General features: G+C 42.4%; 1 protein-coding gene across 1 annotated transcript in view; it reads left to right on the top strand.

Annotated features, from left to right (window-relative positions):
* The window catches only part of KALRN (kalirin RhoGEF kinase), a 635,807-nt gene that overhangs the window by 398,873 nt on the left and 216,452 nt on the right, over window positions 1-20,482 (top strand). Inside the window, exons 30-33 of the mRNA XM_037734035.1 lie at window positions 1,396-1,586; window positions 2,026-2,127; window positions 3,459-3,601; window positions 7,040-7,142. Coding sequence (XP_037589963.1) covers window positions 1,396-1,586; window positions 2,026-2,127; window positions 3,459-3,601; window positions 7,040-7,142 — 539 coding nt within the window. The remainder of the gene's footprint in view (window positions 1-1,395; window positions 1,587-2,025; window positions 2,128-3,458; window positions 3,602-7,039; window positions 7,143-20,482) is intronic.

Here is a 20,482-nt window from a genome sequence, read left to right on the forward strand (position 1 = left end):
AAAAAAAAAAAAAAAAAAAGATTTAACATTTTTAATGCGTGCTAAAGGAAATGTGTATAGTCTTGCAAGTATGTAAGCACATGGGCTGTTTTTTTTCTCTTCTGGACTTCATCCTACTCTGCCAGTACCACCAATACCACCTTAGGAGACTTGATCTGGTCTCCATACTTCTGGACCATCCTTAGCACCAGAAGCCTCAATTCTTAGAGCAAAGGAGCCCTGACTACCTTCCCTAGACTGAGCAGGAACCATCTGAATGTATTCCTATTGACACTGTTTCTCCACTCCTTTCCTCTCTGTTTGTGCCTCCCTCTCCACCCCAACCTGGATGTCATCCTCTGCAAGTACCCAGCTCCTCTAGTCAGTCCCTGACCTATGCTCTGGATCCATCTACTCCATGCGTGGTTTGTTTACCACCAGCAGCACCAGCACCTGGGAGCTTATCAGAAGTGCACATTTATGGACTTGCCCCACACCTACTGAATCAGAATATCTGGGGAGGTTGGGGGTGGGCAGTAATCTATGTTTTCATAAGCTTTCCAGGTGATTCTTATGCACACTAACATTTGAGAGCCTCTCTTAAAAACTTAAAGTGGTGTAAATATAAACTTAAATGCTTGTGCAAAGCAATCAAAGGGAGGAATTCTAGAAATAGAATAAAAGAATTAAGGCAGGCCAGGCACAGTGGCTCACGCCTGTAATCCTAGCACTTTGGGAGGCCAAGGTGGGAGGGTCACTTGAGCCCAAGACCAGCCTGGGAAACATAGGGAGACCTTGTCTCTACAAAAAACACAAAAATTAGCTGGACATGGTAGCACGTATGTATAGACCAACTACCTGGGAGGCTAAGGTAGGAGGATCACTTGAACCTGGGAGTACAAGGCTGCACTGAGCTGTGATCATGCCACTGTACTCCAGCTGGGCAACAGAGCAAGACTTTGTCTCCCAAAAAAAAAAAAAAAGAAGGTAATGACAGATAAAGAGGAGCTGAAGACACTCAGTCAGTCAGTGTTTGTCCTCAGCCCCACTCATAGCTGCAAGTCAGGAACAGTAGAAAGCTGTGGAGGACAAAGGAGCCATGGGATCTGCCCTTGCAGGAAGCCAACAGTGAGTGTGTGAGGATATGAGGTTGCATAGGACCTTTGCAGGAGATTCCATGAATATTGGTTATGTACATTAAAGTCATGGTGCAGGAATTGGGCAGGAGAGATCTAATTGCAGTTCTCAGAGATACCTGTGGAAGTGTTCAGGAGTCTCTGGAGTTAGCAGAGAGAGAGAAACCCTGTAGGAACTGAGGACTAACAGTAAGAGAGGCCTTTCTCCAAAAGGAGAGTGGAACATGGTCCCTGATTGGCAGTAGAGAATCTCCACAGGATGGAAATGGGTGTTTTTCAGGGTTCGACGAGAACCTGGACGTGCAGGGGGAGTTGATTCTTCAGGATGCCTTTCAAGTGTGGGACCCAAAGTCGCTGATCCGGAAGGGGCGGGAGCGGCACTTGTTCCTCTTTGAGATCTCCTTGGTTTTTAGCAAGGAGATCAAAGACTCTACAGGACACACGAAATATGTTTACAAGAACAAGCTACTGGTAGGTGGGGCAGGTGGGGTAAGACAAGACTCCCTGCTTTCATAGAACCCATGGGCAGGAAGGGAACTGGACACACTCATCTCATCTCCTCCCCAGCCTCCACACCAAAACCATCCTGGACAAATGAAAATGTCTCCTATTTGGAAAGCACCCCCCTTCACCTCCCACGTCTGCATTTTAGAGTTCACAGTTCTTCTTTCTGTTTGCTTTTAGCACCTCCCTCTTCACCTTCCCTCCCTGGTACCTGCTAATCAGGCACGTGCCTGTAGGTCCTTCCATCCTGGGTAGATGAACAGAATATCCAATCTGTTAAAGTTTGATTGACAGAAGCCCCTCCCTCGGTCCTCTCCTCTTTGTTGCCTTTCCCTTCCCACCCCAGCCCTAAGTTTCCCCACTGCCCTCCCCTTCCCCGCCTCTCACAGGCATTTCCTGTCTACAGACCTCAGAGCTGGGTGTGACCGAGCACGTGGAGGGCGACCCCTGCAAATTTGCCTTGTGGTCTGGGCGCACCCCATCCTCAGACAATAAAACAGTGCTGAAAGTAAGTACTGCTTTCTGCTAGGCACAAGACCAGGGTTGGAGGTAGTAGAAGGTGGGGGGTGGGCAATTGACGCCTGAAAGTTAAGGCCCAGAGACTCTACTGAGCCATGGGCCTCACTTGGGAATGGCAGCATCCCATGGGTATTGAGAAATAAATTCTGTCATAAAGGTACACCCAGAATCTCAAAGAGGCATGATCTCCTCAAGTGCATGCACGTGTGACAAAGAGGGAAGAAAGCAGGGAGTGGCCTGCGGGGCTACCTCAGCAAGACCCACTTAAACTGTGCTGTGTCCGTATGTCTTCCTTCAGATGGCAAGAACAACTGACCCTTTGACAAAAGTCACCTTGATTTGCTCCACATTAATTTGACATTTTTTCCTAAATAGCTTCTGTATAGAAGGCATAGTACCTAGTGTGGTGGGGGATAACTGTACAGGATATGGATCTTATTCCCTGGGAACCTACATTCTTAAACCTCTAGTAAATCACATTAGCATGGGGACCATAATGATGGAGAGAAGTGTCAAGAGGGGCCTTTCACCAGAGGACGGCCTTGAGTCATTGCAGCTCTCTGGGGTGCAGCAGTGATGTTAGCGTGGCTGAGCAGCGATCATGCAGACAATAGAGCTCCCAGCAGTCATTTACTTGTCAGGAAAGTGCCCATCACCAAGGAGAAGATGGTCCAGCCCCAACAACAGCTTCATACTTGTTCACTCTGAATTGCCAGCATAGCTGCTACCTGTTGTGAGGCAGAATTACCAGAAAAAAAAATCTACCAAGACAAATGGGATCATCATAAAATGATAGCAGTGCCTTCAGTTAGCAGAGTTAGCTTGCCACAAACCCAGGGTTGACTCCTAGTCAGTACAAGTTTGTGTATCCATGCTAGGTGAACATCCTGACATATATCCATACTGATTGGAAAGTAGATACTGCCTCTCCCAGTGCCCACTAGAACTTCCCAGGACCTAGCAACCCAAGTGTTAATCCCTGTCCTGGGGGAACCTCCAGATACTGTTCCAGCTCCAGGGCAGATATCAGGATTGGTCAGTGCTTTATGGGTTATGAAATACTTTGACAGTTACTCCCGTACAAGTAATTCTGCATTGAGTCTTGAGGTCAGAGCACTGCCCTGGGAGTTGAAGAAGCCTGTTTCTGGTATTGAAAAGTCATAAGTATGAAATGAAAACATTTCATACTTATGAAATGTTCCCCAAACATTTGGAATCCTTGAAAATAATGGATGAAGACTGCTGGTGGAGGGTTGAGAACTGTTTTTGGCAAGATGATGGGAGTTGGGGTTCTCAGTCTTTCTCCCTGTGGCACTCCAGGCCTCCAACATTGAAACCAAGCAGGAGTGGATCAAGAACATTCGAGAGGTGATTCAAGAAAGGATCATTCACCTGAAAGGAGCTTTAAAGGAGCCACTTCAGCTCCCCAAAACACCAGCCAAACAGAGGAACAATAGTAAGAGGTAACCAGCGCCTCTCCCTCCAGCACTGCCTGCCTCCCAGGCCTCTGGGTACGGGAATGGGATGAACATTTGCTTCTGGAGGGGAATGTGCCCTGCACAGTGGCACTCTCCAGGAAGGCCTGTGAGTTCCACCTAGGATGAGTCATTTCATCTTTAAGCATCTCACCAGTGTCAAATTCAGCAGGGCTACATTGAGCACCTCTTATTTAATAAACACTCTGCTAGGTGCTGCAAGATAAAAGGAAGTATAAGATGAGTCAGTTCCCTTAAGAGCCATCTAATAGTCATGTCTCACACATGAAATAGACCAGAACCACCTATAGGGACCATAAATTCTATAAGAATTCAAAGAAAGGGAACTTGAGATGAGCCCTAGAGTGGAATAACTCTCTGGGCTGGCTAGATATTAGATAGTGAAAGGGCTTTGTGTACTGTAATGTGTGGGGTGGTGGTTTCATTGCAGCTCTTACTGCAACCCCCACAGAGACCTCACATCCACTCACCTATAATAAGCAATGTCATTGGGCAGAAGAGGACATATTTCTTATATCTTTCTGGACCTTTCTGAATCCCAGTTTCTGCTAAACCCGTGGATGACTTCTTAAGTATTTCTTTCCCAAGTCTCCATGTGACACCTACATTTATAATAACTCTTTTGGGGGACACTTCTGAAGAAAGCATACAAAAACTTCACATAAATTTTGAAGAAGAAAAAAGCCCAGAGTTCTGGCAGAGATGGTCATTGGTGGTAACAGGTTCTTCCTTCCTCCCCTGTACATGAATGGAATAAATCTGGAGGATTTAGTTCACCCTTAGACACCAACCAGGACAAGCAGGGTAGGGAGCCATTTAAGGGCCTATGAAGCAGCAGCAGTCCTGAGTGAGGTGGTAGCCAAAAGAAGGGTGTGACTATGGTAGAGAAACTTCCATGGGGCAGAAGCCCCGGGACCTGCATGACCAGGATAAGGCCACCTCCTCAGTGTTGCATGGGCAAATTATAACTATTCTGGGGGAAGAGTCATTTTGACTTAAGTTGTCTATGTCCAGAGTCCAGGTAAGGAGGGGGTGGACTAAAGTCTGGCAGTGGAGATAGGTCATGCTTCAGGGAATTCCTACTTTAATAAAGAAGTTAGAAAGGAAACAGTTATAAAGAAATTATGGTCTAGGACCACAGAGAGGATACTCAGGTGAGGCTCACTAGGGTCAATTACCCTGCAATAGCCTCTTTTTCCTATAGTAGGAGAGTTTGAGCATTTCTAGAACATGGAAATGGAATATCTTGGAAATGCCCTTTTCTCTGCTCTCACCTTTTCTCTTGTCATTTGATGGGTGGGTGAGAAACCTTGGCATACTCTTCAGAGAATAGCCAGGCAGTCTTTAATTCCAGTAGCTTAGGTTCCTGGATATGGAGACAGTTTATAGAGGAGTGCATTGGTTGGGGAATGCTACCTACACTCCTAGGTGGGCTCCCCACATCCCCAGAAGTGGCTTCATCTGGAGTAGACCAGAAGAGCCCACAATGGGCCATAATAGTGGGAAGCAGAAAGTACAGCCAGCTCTTAACTGTCTACACATGGTGGGGAGCGCTCGCCCAGATAATCCAAAACAACAGATGATCTAAAAGTCCTTTATTTTTGGTTTTGAAATGCGTCACATAAATTCTTTTTACAGCAGATTTTCCTTCCTATGAATGTGTGGCTTATGTTAGCAAAATAAATTGGCATTTCCTAAGCCCACAAATGATGGTGAGAGAGCAGTTGACTTAGAAGTGTTCTGGGTGGGTGAAAATACTTTTTATGGTGAATAGACATTGTGTGTATACATGTGTACATGCATGGGTATTTGCATACACACACATCTGCATACACTCACACATACACCAGAGCATAACCATTTAGACCCTTTGAGGTGAATTCGTTATTTGTGTCACCTTGTTCATTTGGTAGGATTCTCAGGCTGTCAGTTTTCTTGTTCCCTGATGCCATTACTTCTCCACAAATATCATCAGGGTGTCTTTTGTAAAAGCACCCATGAGAAGAGCTGTCATTTCCTGTGCTAATTCACCCAACCCCAACCCTACATTGCCACCAGCTTTTCCAGGAACAGGCCTTGCAGCCTTCATTAGTTTCCAGACATCCAGTCCTTCCTGGCCATGGCTGTGGGCTCAGTATAGGATGGGGGCACAGTTCTACAGCTGGAGAGCTGAAAGAACATGGGAGTGGGACAGCTGTATGATACAGGGCCCAGCAAGGGGTCTAAATGCCAGGAGCGCACTCAGGAGACTCTTAGCTGACAGTCAGAAGCACAGCTGGCTCCAAAGCTGCTGTGGAACCTGTGACTGTTCTCCAATCTTTGAGAAAATGCCTTGGCCTTCTGTATTGATAAGAAGTCATTATAAATATGCATGAGATCCTTGAAACTCACCCAGAGGAAGGCAATAAATTCCTCCTCCACACCCAGGAGTTGAGGGTCCAATATCAGGAATTTCTCAATGATAATATTCCCTGGAGGCAATATTCCACTCAATCTGTTTTCTTGAACAGAAGAAACACAAGTTTAAAAGAAATCTTGGCCAGGTGCAGTGGCTCACACCTGTAATCCCAGCACTTTGGGAGGCCAAGGTGGGTGGATCACCTGAGGTCAGGAGTTTGAGACCACCCTGGCCAACAGGGTGAAACCCCGTCTCCACAAAAAAATACAAAAATTAGCTGGGCACGATGGCAGGTGCCTGGAATCCTAGGTACTTGGGAGGCTGAGGCAGAAGAATTGCTTGAACCTGGAAGGCAAAAGTTGCAGTGAGACAAGATCACACCACTGCACTCCAGCCTAGGTGACAGAATGAGACTCCGTTCAAAAAATAAAAATAAAAGAAATAAATCTTATCACTTCTGTTTTCTCTATAGGCCAGCTGTAAATGAACCCTCATCCTAATTACAGTATGTACAAAAACTTGAATACCCTGAACTTGTGATTATTGGAAATGACCTAATCACCTGGTTAGATGCCTAGGCTCTAAGTAGGATATATATCTTCCTACTGCCTATTACAGACCCATTCCCAGTAATATAAATATATAAATATGTAATATATAAATAAAAAAAAAATATACACACACACACACACACACACACACATATATATATTTCTTTTTCACATATACATACACCCCTTCTGCAGCATAGGCTGGAGAAGTTTTGGGGAAGAGGGTCATTTTACATTTAGTTATCAACGTAGTGATTATGTGTTTACTAAGTGCAAGAAGTGACATCACTGAAAATCACATAGGGCCATTCTCTTTAGCAGGATAATTTTAGACAAATCCCTGCTAGAAAGTACTGAGGCGCTGCTCTGCCCATCCAGCCGGAAATCCTTGTGAGCTCTAAACCCACAGTGGTTCCCCCCACCCCCACCCCTGTTTTTTTTCTCTTCTTCCTGCAGGGATGGAGTGGAGGATATTGACAGCCAGGGGGATGGGAGCAGCCAACCAGACACCATCTCCATTGCTTCTAGGACCTCTCAGAACACAGTGGACAGTGACAAGGTAGGACAAAGTCCTAACCTTCCTTCCCCTGAGACTCCTTGTTGACTCAACCACCCCTGGAGAGGGACCCCTAGAGAATTTCTCTCACTATGGATCCTACCTTCGGGAGCCAGTTGTCTCTTTATGCCATCCAAGAGGGAAAGAACAGGGCTGGAGGAGGTATGTCCCAGCATGAGATCTGGTCTGAGGGGATGGAAGACTGTGGTGGTTGAGGCTGACCTCTGACATTGGGAGAGTTTAACAGAAGTAGAAAGGCTGAGTAGTAAAGGAGTCTAGGTTTCTTCTCCTTCTGAGATGCCCCACCTGGGCTTCTTGGGCTGTTATGCCTTCTTGGAGGATGGATCTCAGGGAGGTTGAGTTGGAATAGTGTCCTGAGACCTTAGTGGCTATGGTTGGCTCAATTTACAATGATTTGAGAAGAGCTCATCTCAAAGTTAGGCCAAAATTAATGGTTTGGGAAATGGCCAAAGGGACTCTAATGGAAATGATGCTTTCCTCTGGCCAGATTACTGGGGCTCAGTTGCTGAGAGACAGGACGACCAGACAGTTGTATATGAAGGATGTAGTTGTTGTGTAAGAAAGCCTGACCACTTGCTTTCTAACATTTTGGAGCAAGTAAGCAAAAGTTAGTAGCTCTGATGGGAAAGCAAACGACAAGAAACTGTAGCAAAGCTTCTGTGTATTTGCCCCAGCTAGTTGAGGAATGCAACCGCCGGAATTTGTAGCAGAGGGAAGAAAGGGTCCATGTCTGAGCCTACCCTCCTTTGCTTACTCGAGAATCCAAAGAGTATGAGATGATGTTTTGCTGTGTATTAGTGATATTATTAAGTTCTGGGTTTCCAAAGATTATTTGTCCCTAGTTTATCCAGACCTAGTATTTTGGCCTGCTCCTTCAGGCTCAGACAGCTGGCTGTGTCATTGCTTCATTTTAGTTTTCTAAGTTATAGGTATTTCTTTTAAAGATGATCTGCATTCATTAGGATTTTTTTTTTTTTTTTTTGCTGGGAGAAAAAAAAACATTGAGACCTTAGTGTGGGGACTGTGCCCCTAACTTGCTGAAATGATGGTGCCAAATCACCCTAATCATGCTTTAGACTAGTGCTCAAGGTTATTTCAAGGTAGTTCTGACAACTGCCCTTAAGTTTTTAAGCCATTTTCTACTGACTATCGGAGTGGATGGAAAATTAGTTTTTTTTCCACTTGTAAAAACATACAAACAGAAAACATTTCTGTAATTTCCTGTCTCCTCTGACCTGTTGTCTAGAAATGTAACCTAGTGTTCCTAGTGTATAAAACGTGTTCCTCTTTAAATAGTCAGTGGGTGGTAAGTCAAGTGTACTGTTTCCCATGTTCAGACATGGACTATTAGTGTCATGGTCCAGGGGATTCATCCCTTCCAGATGCCAATCCATCTTCCCAGCAGCTAACTTTGACACAGACCCCTATGCTAGAGCCATTTGTTTAAGAAAGACCTCAGCTTCAGCTATTCCTTGTCTTTCTGGCAAGGTAGGTGAACCTGGGCTAGCCATTTTACTTTTAATGAGGGGTCCTGGTACTTAGACCTTATTCTGCAAGTAAGGAAGCAGGCTCAGAGAAACTAAGTGACTCACCCAAGAAAATTCTAGTAGTTAGTGGGAAGGCAGGAACTAGAACGCAGATCTCCTGATTTTTCATGTTTTTCCCCACTCTGAAACTCAAAGCGTTGAGTTCTTGATGCTAGGATGAACTCAGCTGGTCAGTTTTTCTGCATATGTTGCATAAACACTCACATATCTGTGTAGAAGCACCTATCATGTGCCAAGCTCTGTGCTGGTTGCTGTAGAGAGATGTGGACTATTTGTTGAGTGTGAATCTCTGCTTGTATAATTTTTTGTTTCATGTCTGTCTCTAGAGCCAGGTCATTGAGCCCTAATGAAGGCAAGAGCTGTGTCTGTCTGTTTCATTGATGTACTCCTGACATGCAGCACATAAGGGCTCAGGATATACTTGTGAAATGGATCAATAGAGGGGACAAAGTGACTGGTCTCAGGAAACTTCAGGATTAAGAGGCAGCTAAACCCAGTGGTCTAAAAACAAACAGATATATGAATATTTTATTGTTACATCTGCTAAAGAAAGATTAAATCCCAACTACCTTCTCTGGCCTTAGGAGACATGAGCAGAAGGTCAGAAGATTCTATGTTGTGTGTATACACAAAACCTAGAAAGTTCCTTAGACTTAGTCACACTTTAAAATAATGGGACAATCAGTCTAGGACTATGCACTGTAATTTAAATGTTCTTACTCTTCTAACACAAAACAGTGACAACAGGACAGCCATGTGTCTTCTATGACTGCACTTTTCCTTCATCCGTGAAATCACTCATTGGTATGTTTGAATTTGTAGATGTTATCAGCGGTGTCAGGCTTTCCCCTAACTATAGTAGATGGCCAGGGAATCCTGGTTCCTAAGTGGTCAGGTAAACAGTCTCTGAAAAAGAAGATAACAAAGTGGACTGATTCAGGTAAACTGACTCATATTCAACAGAAGGGCAAACAAGGGTGGCTGTGGGAGGGGAGGGGAAGGAGACATCTCACCCAATTCAGACTCATCTAACAATAGACTTTTAGAAGAGTACCTCAGTCTTCCTCTTACAATCCAGAGGAATGGCAGTAATAGTTTCCCTTTCTGGCCAAGTAGATAAGGAAAGCATAACCATTAAGGGGCCATGACACACCAACTTGAGGAGCTGTGGCAGCTCCAGGGTCTCCTGCAACCATTCCATGTGTGTTATATATGCTATGGTACATAACCTAGGCATATTGAACTCCTAGGTATATTGAAGGAGTTCAGTATACCTAGGTTCAAATCCCAGCTCTGACACTATCTATGTCACACTGGATAGGTTACTGCACCTTTGTTTTTCTCTAAAGCAAAGATAATAATACTTATCTCACTGAGTTATTGGAAAGATTATGTAAAATATTTGCTTGATAACCATTAAACATTCAGTAAATGTTAATTCCCACTCTTACTAGAGGAGAAGCAAAGGTTTATATTCTATGAATAAAAGCGCACAATTATTTAGCAGACTGTGAGGATCTTTAAAAATGCTTGAGTTACTTCTGCCCTGTGGTTTTATTGTTTATTAACTGTCAGCAGGTTCTTCTCTGTACTAGACCTAAAGTGATGTCGCTTCAACTGTCTATTAAAAAGAACTTTACTCTCTTTTCCATCTGCTAGCCTTTAGAATCTAAGGTTTAGATATTTGCTGTTAGCACTGGCGCATGGGTTATTTTATTTTTTAATTAGTTATAGTATATTACTATCAGGTATTAATTCTAATGCTCAAATTGTACCACATTTTGCCAGTGGCAGCCCTTAAGGCTTTACGCATTGAAAGATACTTGTCACATCTTTTCTCCAAATCATCTGTTTAGAAGTCCTCAGTTTCTGTGGCTGTTTCTCATATTTGTATGTTTTTCAGATGCTTACACATCCTGGTTGCCTTCACCTAGATTTACTCTAGTGTGTAATGTCTATATAAAATGAGTTTTATAAATACATTTAAATGTAAATACATCTAAAAGGTACATAATACTACAGATGTATTCTAACTAATGTAAACATAGCTCCTTGTTCTAGGTCTAGCTGCTATGTGCAGATCCTTCCTAAAATGATGCACCATGTTTAGCATGTGTGTCCAGTGCTGGCTCATAAAATCTCCATGCCCTTTTTTATGGCCTGCTCTTATTCAGCCAGGTGACTTAGTAACCTGAGTGTAGGACTGCTTTATGTCTATTAGATTTTACCTTATTTAGTTCCATCTCAGCGTTCTAGCATGTACTGAATACAAGTTATCTTGTCCAGTGTGTTAGCCATATCTGTCTACATTACTGGATAAATGCATCTTCTGTAGCTTCATCCAGATTCTTGTTAAAAAGACAAGATTGGGAACAGAAGACTAATGCCCAACACTCCTCCTCATTTCTCACCTAAGGTCTGTAACTTGGAAACCTCCTTGTCTGAATTTTCTTTAACATCCCCAGGGAAGGAAATCCAACTGCTTTTCTCTATAGGAGAAAAGCTGAACTGTTTTCTTATGCTGTAAATCCTCTCTTGATGAGAACACAGTGTAATATTCTTAATCCTACAATAAAGACTGACAACACAATTTGGTTGCTTTAAAATGGCAATAGTAGCTTTCCCAGGGTTGCTTTTGTTCAGCACTTAAATGGGTCTATATAATTAGATTCCACCTTACACCCGTCTAATGCAAAATCGGTAGCGCCCTAAGGGGCAAACAGGTGTGCTTACTTTGGTCCATGGTGGTCTGAGCTCCTCCCTATTCTGTGCAGGAGTCAGTTCACAGTTTTCTGAACAGGTCATTCTACTGTGAATAGTCTTTTGACTATATGTGTATAAATCTTGGGGCTTTGCAGTCACACTTAGGAGAAATCTAGAATTATAGAATTCTAGTTAAGCAGGGCTGAGTAATGAGGTGACAGCCAAATATCTTGTTGTTTAACATGATGGATATCTTCTGAATCATTTCCAGCTAATGGTAGAAAAGCAATCATCTGCACTGTAATAGTTCCAGTGCATGCATTTGCCATTTAGCCTAGGCGTGCCAGAAACATAAAATAAATGCTTACTGAATGGAACAATACAAGCCTATCCCAGTACGGATACTCTCCATCCAAAAATCACTATAAATTTCCAGACATGTCCAGGTTGGCTGGAGAGTGGGAAATTGAAGTGAAATTGACTTGCTGGTACTCTTCTCTGAAAAAATTGTAAGGGAAGGAACACTGCTGAAACCTCTCAGGCTGGTATGTGGTTTGAAGAGGAACTTAAGTAGCAAGCTAATGTGAGCTGAGGTGCAATGTGGGCTGATAATAGTGATATGCTAAAGAAGAACGGGGAAATACCTGGAAACGCTGGATGTTTTCAGAGATAACCCAGTGGTCTTTAAACCTTGAATTATCATATCAATGCATCGGGTCATGACCAAGATTTTGTTTTACCAATTGGGAAGGAACGCTTGGGTCAGAGATGGTAAGGGTCCAACTAAGGAAAAATTCAAAGGATTCCTGTATTGTCACTGCTACTTTAATAACAAGCCATAGCATGATGCCAGTTAACAAGAGGCAGTGCAGCCTGGCTGCAGGAGCCTTCTGAGAGAAGACTTCCTGTAGAGCTTTACCTAATTCATCAGAACTGACAGTTTCAGCATCTGCACACTGGGAGGCCACTAGATGCAAGGGCAGTAGCCAGAGAGAAGAATTACTCTCTACACTGGGGAATGCCTAGTTCCTGTGTTGGCGTATTCCCACCTACTTCGTTCATGAACTGTGCAGAGGCCCTACCTACTCTACAGCAGGTGCTTTTCTCCCTGCTAGGAGTACAGCAGTAAAGAGAAGAGGCCCTGCCATCTTCCAGCTTATATTCTGATGTGTAGAAAACCAGAAAGAGAAAGGATGGCCATTTCTAGTCTTCTGCTAATTGCATCATTGATAAAAGACTGTTTGGTTTTTCTTCTGAGAAAAAGTGGGCTAATGCTGCAACTGAAAGGACTTGAATTAGATGTAAGAAATTATTTTCCCTGTAGGGATTAGTGCTTATGGAGAACAGATGACTGAGGTAAAAATGGAATGTCTTTATTTAAATGGGTTCACAAATAGGAAAAAAAAATACAAAACAAAAGAAAACAAACCCCCCCCCCCAGAAAATAGGGTTGGAGTTAGGACAACTCGAAGCTGAAAAGAAAGCACCCTAGGTCCCATCCCCTAAAAGCAGTCTTCAACTGAGATTCCAATGCATGTGCTTTGAGGATGTGTTCCTGAGGGGGAAAAGAGGAAAGGAAAGCAAGGTCCAGTGGGAAAGGAGTGAGGGCTAGTCCCTCCCAGAGCTCTGCAATAGGAATTGCATGGAGTTTGTCCTGCCTTGAGTTAAGGAGGCCAACCTTTTGTGTCAGTTGTTAAGCTGTGAACAGCCAACAGGCACATGAGCTGGGACATGGGTACCCTGGCAGGGAAAGGGATCTGGTTGGGCTGCCAGTAGTGTCTGCTTCAGTGAGGAAATATGATATAGAAGAAAGGGGTTGGGTTTTGAGATCAGATATGGATTCAATCCCAAACTGGGTACCAACTGCATGACCTGACTGGTCCTTTAATCACTTCATAACTCCATCTCCTCATCTGTACAATGAAGGCAGTGATTTCTACTTCCTGGGATGTTGAAGGACTAGCCGAGATCCTATATGAAAGTGCACAGAAGACCTGGGATAGGTCACTGCTCAGGGGACTGCAGGGCACTCCTCTGCAAGAAAACAGGCAGCAACATGCTCCGTAGAGTTTCAAGGGGTCACAGACTACTGTGTTTTGCCACTGAAGAGAAAACCAAACCTCTGGAAATGTGGAGACTCAGCAGCAGCAGGATTGATAAAAATCTTAGCAGTTCACATGGTAATATTTTTCACTTGACAGATCCTTAAAAACCATCAAGATGGTCCACCCAAGACTGGGTCTCCAGCATGTCACTGTGACAGCATGTTAGGTTTAGCTGTGGTCCCCGGGCAGTGACACCACACACTGGAGCTCCAGCCCATTAAATGTGCTATCTTAAAGGCAGGAAAAATGGGATAGGTCTCTGGAAAGAAGTCCTCAGCACTTCTGTTACTCTGCCCTTTGTCTCAGTGGGGCTGGAGGGGGGCCATGAAATGTTTCTCATTAGGGAGATACTATGCTGCCTCCCATTTAGTAACAAAATACTTCAAACCCTTAAATAAATACCTGAAAAGTGTATGTAATTGTACTTCCTGTTACCAGGTCCTGGGGTGGATATATCTGAAATCTAAACTTGGGCTTTATAATATAGCTGCGTAATCTTGAGTCTCAGTCACATCCCATACTTGATAGCATATAGGATTAGAATTGCTAGATGAATCCCTGATAGCTGATTTTTCTTAAGGATTCAATAGCCACTCTAACGTAGGAAAAATACCATCTCTACTCTAAGCCCAAATTGTGATTTTTTTTTTTTTTTTTTTTTTAGCTTTCTTCATAATTCAAGTCCAGGGCTAGATTTGAAAAAAACTTTCTTCCTAGTGTAGATCCTTTGTTACTTTTATCTGTGGTGGGCAGGTGGCTGGAGGAGGAGGAGGAGGGGGAGCAGGGGGCAACAAAAAGGAGAGGATTTCTTGGTTCTCGGGATGCCTGCAGCTCCCCGCCTCTGGCTGCCCTCTCACCTCCCAGAAGCACAACACCATCCTTTCCTCAGAGACATTCAACACAGTACAAATGTGTGGGCCTTTCAGAACAAATTGATAAAGTGTGAGGAACTGAAGTCACAGGTTTTCCTCTAAGTGAAAGTTTCTCAAATAAATGACTGGCTTCCAGCTGTTGCATACCACCAAAGGGTATAAAATATACTTTGCTAAAAAGCACAACCTAGGCTCACAGGGCAAAATATTTCATATCAGCATTATTTTACTTAATATTTTGATTTATATTCCATAGCTTGAAAACCTCCCTCAAAAAACCCATCCTTAAAATTGCCAATCGTCTGCAAAAGCAAATCAGTTTCATAAAATATGGCAGCCAGTAAGTAGTTTGCTGAACACAGGCAGCTTGCAGGAAACCTCGGAAGTGCTCTTGTGGTACTCAAAGCACTTGGATCTGCATTAAAAAAAATTGTTTCAGGTTTATACAACTATTTGTTACAGAAATAGGGACACTGGAAAAGGTGATTTGCCAGTAGATTAAATAGATCTATATATGTGATAGCTACAAGGGTAACCAGAGACTAGATCTGATTCAGAGTGTTTGGAATTTGAAATCATGGAATCTTAGGGAGGAAAGGAACCTCAGAGATCATCTAGCCCTCTTCCGTCATTCTATTTAAAAAAAAACAAAGTGACTTGCCCAGAGTCATAGAGCCACTTAACGGCAGACATAAGATTCAAAACCAAGTCAGTCTCCTTCCTGGTAAATTGGATTAAAAATGGTACTTTGGTAGTAACCTTGATAGTTCAGTTTGTTTAGCCTTTCAGCAGAAAGCCAACACTAATATTACCCTCTCACCCCCTACACTGAATGTCCTTGTATTGCCTCCCACTCTGCCCCAGCAAATCCATGGCAACCCAAAGTAAATTACAAAGTGGTTCTATAGCCCAATCCAGGGGCTCCAGGGTTGGCATGTGGCAAGTATTAATCCCTATCACACACTCATTGATGCCAAGTCTCATGACTCACATCATAGCCTGGTGGGAGTGTGACTCTGCCCTAGACAGAGTCTTCCAGCCTCTCAAGCAAACTCTGGTTGGGTTCTGAGAGCTTGGCAGTGAGCACTGGAATGTGGCAAGGCTTATCCCTGCTTCAGAGATGCCTGGGAGGACTGAGCTGCCAGAACCAGTTCAGCCCCGCCACCGGGCAACTCAAACTGAAATCTATTTCATTATTAAAATTTTGGTGGAAGGAGAAAGCAAATCTGAGAGCAAACCAAGATGTTAAAGTGGATAAGCTGGAAACAGTCCAAGGCAAACAAGACTCAAGTGAGTACACTTACAGATCTGCCAGGGGAAGGGGTACAAGAAGTAAGACGGCATGAAGGGAGGGAAAGGGAGAGCAAAGCTGGGAGGCTGCAGGTAGAGAGGTGGTAGCTTTCAGGGCAAGGATTTTACCGGAGTGTTTTGCACAGACCTTTTGACATATCACTTACACTTTTTTCCTTCTGTATCAATTAAAGAGAAAAAGTTATTTTCATACAAAATGAAATGATTGAATCCACCTTGTCAAAACTAATGGTAGGGGAAACAGGGAATGGGAAATTTTGTTCTTCAAAATTGAGTTCCAGGATGACTAGAAGTGATATTGGGAGTGTGGTACCTGGAGGCAAGCTTTTCTGGTAGGCATGAAAATAAACTTAAAAACTTTAAGCAGAAGGCGTTGGGCATGGTGGCTTGCACCTGTAATCCTATTTGAGAGGCCAAGATGAATGGATTAACTGAGTCTAGGAGTTCAAGACCAGCCTGGGCAAATGGTGAAACCTATCTCTACAGTATATATATATATATATATATATATATATATATATATATATATATACACACACACACACACACACACAAATTAGCCAAGCATGATGGCACACGTCTTAAATCTCAGCTACTAGGGAGGCTGAGGTAGGAGGATTGCTTGAGCCCAGAAGATTGAGAATTCAGTGAGCTGTAATTGTACCACTGTATTCCAGCCTGAAGTGAAACCCTGTCTCAAAAAACAAACAAACAAAAAATCTTTAAGCAAAAATTTGCTAGACTGGAGCCTCTGGAGCCATAGCAATCTAGAGTAGGTGAGGCAGGCTGGAGGTGGCTTTGAAGTTGTGGCTTTGCTTTAGCTGGAGCTTCCTTTACTTTATGTGCTGTGGTATAAAATAACAATGTCATCTGTGGCCATAACATAGAATTCTTGGAAAGATCTTTTTGAGCAGTCAAGTAGGGAAATGTAACTCTTTTTTGTGATCTTGCTTGGATTGAAAATTCTTGCTTGGGTTTCACCTACTTGACAGTTTAGTGCCACCTCATTATTTCTGGTGACTACTGCCAACCTGTCTGCTAAGACCAATGTGGTGGATGGATGATGGGAGTGGGTGAATACACGGGTGTGTTAGGTGAGATCTTCCCTGTTGCTAGAAAGCTGGCTTTGTCAAGAGAAACAAGTTTGAACATCCTTTGTGGTGAAACAGTGAGGATGTAACATTTGGCTCAGGGCTTCTTCCTGGAGTGGTCAGTAGCAGATGCCAGTTAAGCAGGCAGGCTGCCTTAGGCTTGAGAGGTCTTCTTTTGGGGAGAAAACTGCTAGAAGAAGATGCAGAACTGTATAGATCAGACCAGGACAGATGTCCACTTCTATTTTCAACCAAACCCTTGCCCCACTACTAATCAACCTTCCCATTCTTCTTCCGCCATGTCCCATGCAGATATGGCCATGGTTGTGTTGAGCACTCATGTTTTTGTATCAGGCTGGCAGTTCGTTTTCAGTCTCTCCCATTTGTAGGAACTTAAAATTGAGTCTTAGCCAGGTGCAGTGGCTCATGCCTGTAATCCCAGAACTTTGGGAAGATGAGGGGGGCAGATCACGAGATCAGGAGATTGAGACCATCCTGGCTAACACAGTAAAACCCCATCTTTACTAAAAATACAAAAAAATCACCTGGCATGGGGGCACATGCCTGTAGTCCCAGCTACTCGGGAGGCTGAGGCAGGAGAATCGCTTGAACCTGGGTGGCAGAGGTTGCAGTGAGTCTAGATCACGCCACTGCACTCTAGTCTGGGCAACAGAGGCAAATCTGTCTAAAAAAAAAAAAAAATGACTCTTACATATTCAGAATGTTCAGGTAGTCTTTTCTTTCTTTAAAGACTCCTGTTAGTTCTTTTAGAAATTACTAATTGCAGAGAGTTGTACACATTAACTAGAATTTCAGGAGGGATGCTGTCTGCATGACCCCTGCTGATTGCTGATCCTGGCTAAGGAATGCTTTGTGAATGCTCCTATATACATTGTTCTCTGCCCTGTGGCAACTGCAAGGACTCTTACACCTCTCTGAATGTTATCATGTGCTGGAGGAAAACCCAGGCTCTATCTTTTGCTATGTCTGTACCGTCTCCTGCTAGCTAGCGTCTCCTGCTAGCTAGCGTCCTTTCTGCAAGAATAGAGTTTTTAAAGTTTCACTTACTATTTGCTGTTCCTCATTTGCACATGGAAAACAGATTGACTTAATGAGCAACAGAAGGTATTAAAAATTCATTATCTTTTCCTTTACTTGGGATTTCCATGTAGGTTTTCTTTTTATCTTATTTACTAATTAATTTATCAGGCATTTTTTGAGGTTCTACCATGTGCCAGGCGCTATTGTAGATATAGAGGATATGGTGATGAAATAAACACACACAGCACTTCGGTTTCCTGCTCAGATCTTTCTCTGCTGTGCTATTAGCCTGAATGTGCTCAATTTTGAGACATTTCAGATTATTGTTTGAGAAAAGAAAAATTCTTCATATTAAATAATTTAAAGGCATATGGAGTGGGTGTAGTTTGTTAAAGAGAGGTACTTCAAATCATGGAACCTGAAATCTGTAACTTATTTCACCTCCCCACCCCACTTCATCCCACCACCCCCAAAATGAGAACAGTCACAATTCTTAGGCCCTTTTCCACACAGACTCTTAAAGGGGAATGTTTATTGCATTTATTAAAATATTCTTTAAAAATCTCAAAAGAAAAAGACTTCTAGAATATATTCTCAGACATTTAAATTTAAGACAATACTGCCAACGGGAATATGAAGTCCAAACCACAAAATTTGTTGTTGTTTGGAGGGCAAACTAGTAGGAACAACCACTAACACATGCCCAAACAGAAAGCTTTGTTAACACCAAAGAATGAAATGAGGGAGAATAGAAAATTATTTCAAGTATATTGGTACACTGAATTTATTGTTTTATTCAACAAAATTTCACTGTGTCCACTGATGACCAGATACTGCGGAGATTCAGAATATATCAAAACAGCTTCTGGTTTTGCCCAGTCTTCTGAGTTCGCACCCCAATTGATAATATGTGATAGTATGTGATGATAGGGTGGCTACGTACATGCTATATGTATTTATGAAGTGAGACAGTTGTACTTAGCACTTCCTTTAAGCCAGTTGTGCTAGCCATCAGAGAAGTTACAAAGATAAATGTGCCACATGAGATACACACTTACCACCCAATATGTTACATTTTATACCCGAAGCATACTTACTTTGAAAGATAAATTTAGCCTGGAAACCAGAGAAGATTTTTATTTCAGAAGCGAAGTTTGAGCTTGGCCTTGAAGTTCATCTTCCTTTCTGTTTTTCCTTCTTTGTATCAATTTTGGCCCCAAAATATTTATTCTATATTATTTTTATTGAAATGTACCATACTTATATTTCCTAAATGAAAGTTATGGACCAATCTGATTAAATGTTACTTATCATCTTATTTCTATAGATAAAATGTATTCCTAAATATAAACATCCGATTTATGTCAAACTTTCTAAATTTTTCAAAATGCGAAATATATATGCAAAAATGCACAAACAGAACTGAACAATTTAAAGGATAATGATAAAGTGAACATACATATAAAAACCATGCAGGTCATGAAATAGAACATTTCTGGCTTTTCAGAATCCCCCTTTGTGCCCCTCCCTGGTCACAACCCTGGAGGTGACCACTCTCCTTGCATGCATAATAGTGTCTTTACTTTTCTTTATAATTTTACCTTCTATGCAGGTATCCCTAAACAAGTTCATCTCAATGTGGCTGTTTTTATATGACTAGAATCATTCTACGTATATTCTTTTGTGTCTCGCTTGTGTTGCTCAACACTTACTTTTATGGGATTTATCCATGCTGATGTATCTAGTTCATTCATTTCCATCATTATACAGTATTCCGTTGTATGAGCATACCACAGTTTATCCATTCTGTGCATGCAATGTTTGGGGAAATTGTGAACAGTGCTGTTATGGATATTCTGGTATACCTATCCCTGTGCATATGTACTTGAATTTTTCTAGGGTATAAAGCTAAAAGTAAAATTGCTAGGTGATAGGATATATGTATATATTTCCAACTTTACGTGAAGATGTCAACTAATTCTCAAAGTGCCGTTACCAAGTTTACATTCCTGCCAATATATATGAACTTTTCCATTGCTCTAGATCCTTACCACTGCTTTGTATTGTTAGACTTCAAAAATTTTACCGATCTGGTGGATGTGTATTGATACCTACTTATAGCTTTAATTCGTGTGTCCCCATGTACTAATCAGGTTGAACATCTTTTCATATTTGTATTAGGCCTTTGGATTTTCTCTTTTATAATGTCTCTAGTTCAAGCTTTTACCTGTGTGTACAGTGGGTTGTTTGGCTTTTCTTATTCATTTGTAGAAGTTCATATATTCTGGATATTAGTCCCATGTTGGTCATATATGTAATATGTTTCACCTTGTGGCAAGTCTTTTCATTCTTCTTATTGTATCTTGATAAACATAAATAATTTGATATTCTGAAGACAATATGTTGGTAAGTTAGAGGCTCATGTGATGTGATACCTCACATTTGGTTTTTTTTTTATTTTTTATTTTATTTTAATTTTTTTGAGACAGAGTCTTGCTCTGTCACCCAAATTGGAAATGCAGTGGTGCAATCTTGGCTCACTGCAACCTCTACCTCTTAGGTTCAAGCAATTCTCCTGCCTCAGCCCCCAAAGCAGCCGGGATTAACAGATGCACACCACCTTGCCTGGCTAATTTTTGTATTTTTGGTAGA

This window comes from Cebus imitator, unplaced genomic scaffold, assembly GCF_001604975.1.
Source record: "Cebus imitator isolate Cc_AM_T3 unplaced genomic scaffold, Cebus_imitator-1.0 Scaffold568, whole genome shotgun sequence".
In the NCBI taxonomy this organism is placed as follows: Eukaryota; Metazoa; Chordata; class Mammalia; order Primates; family Cebidae; genus Cebus; species Cebus imitator.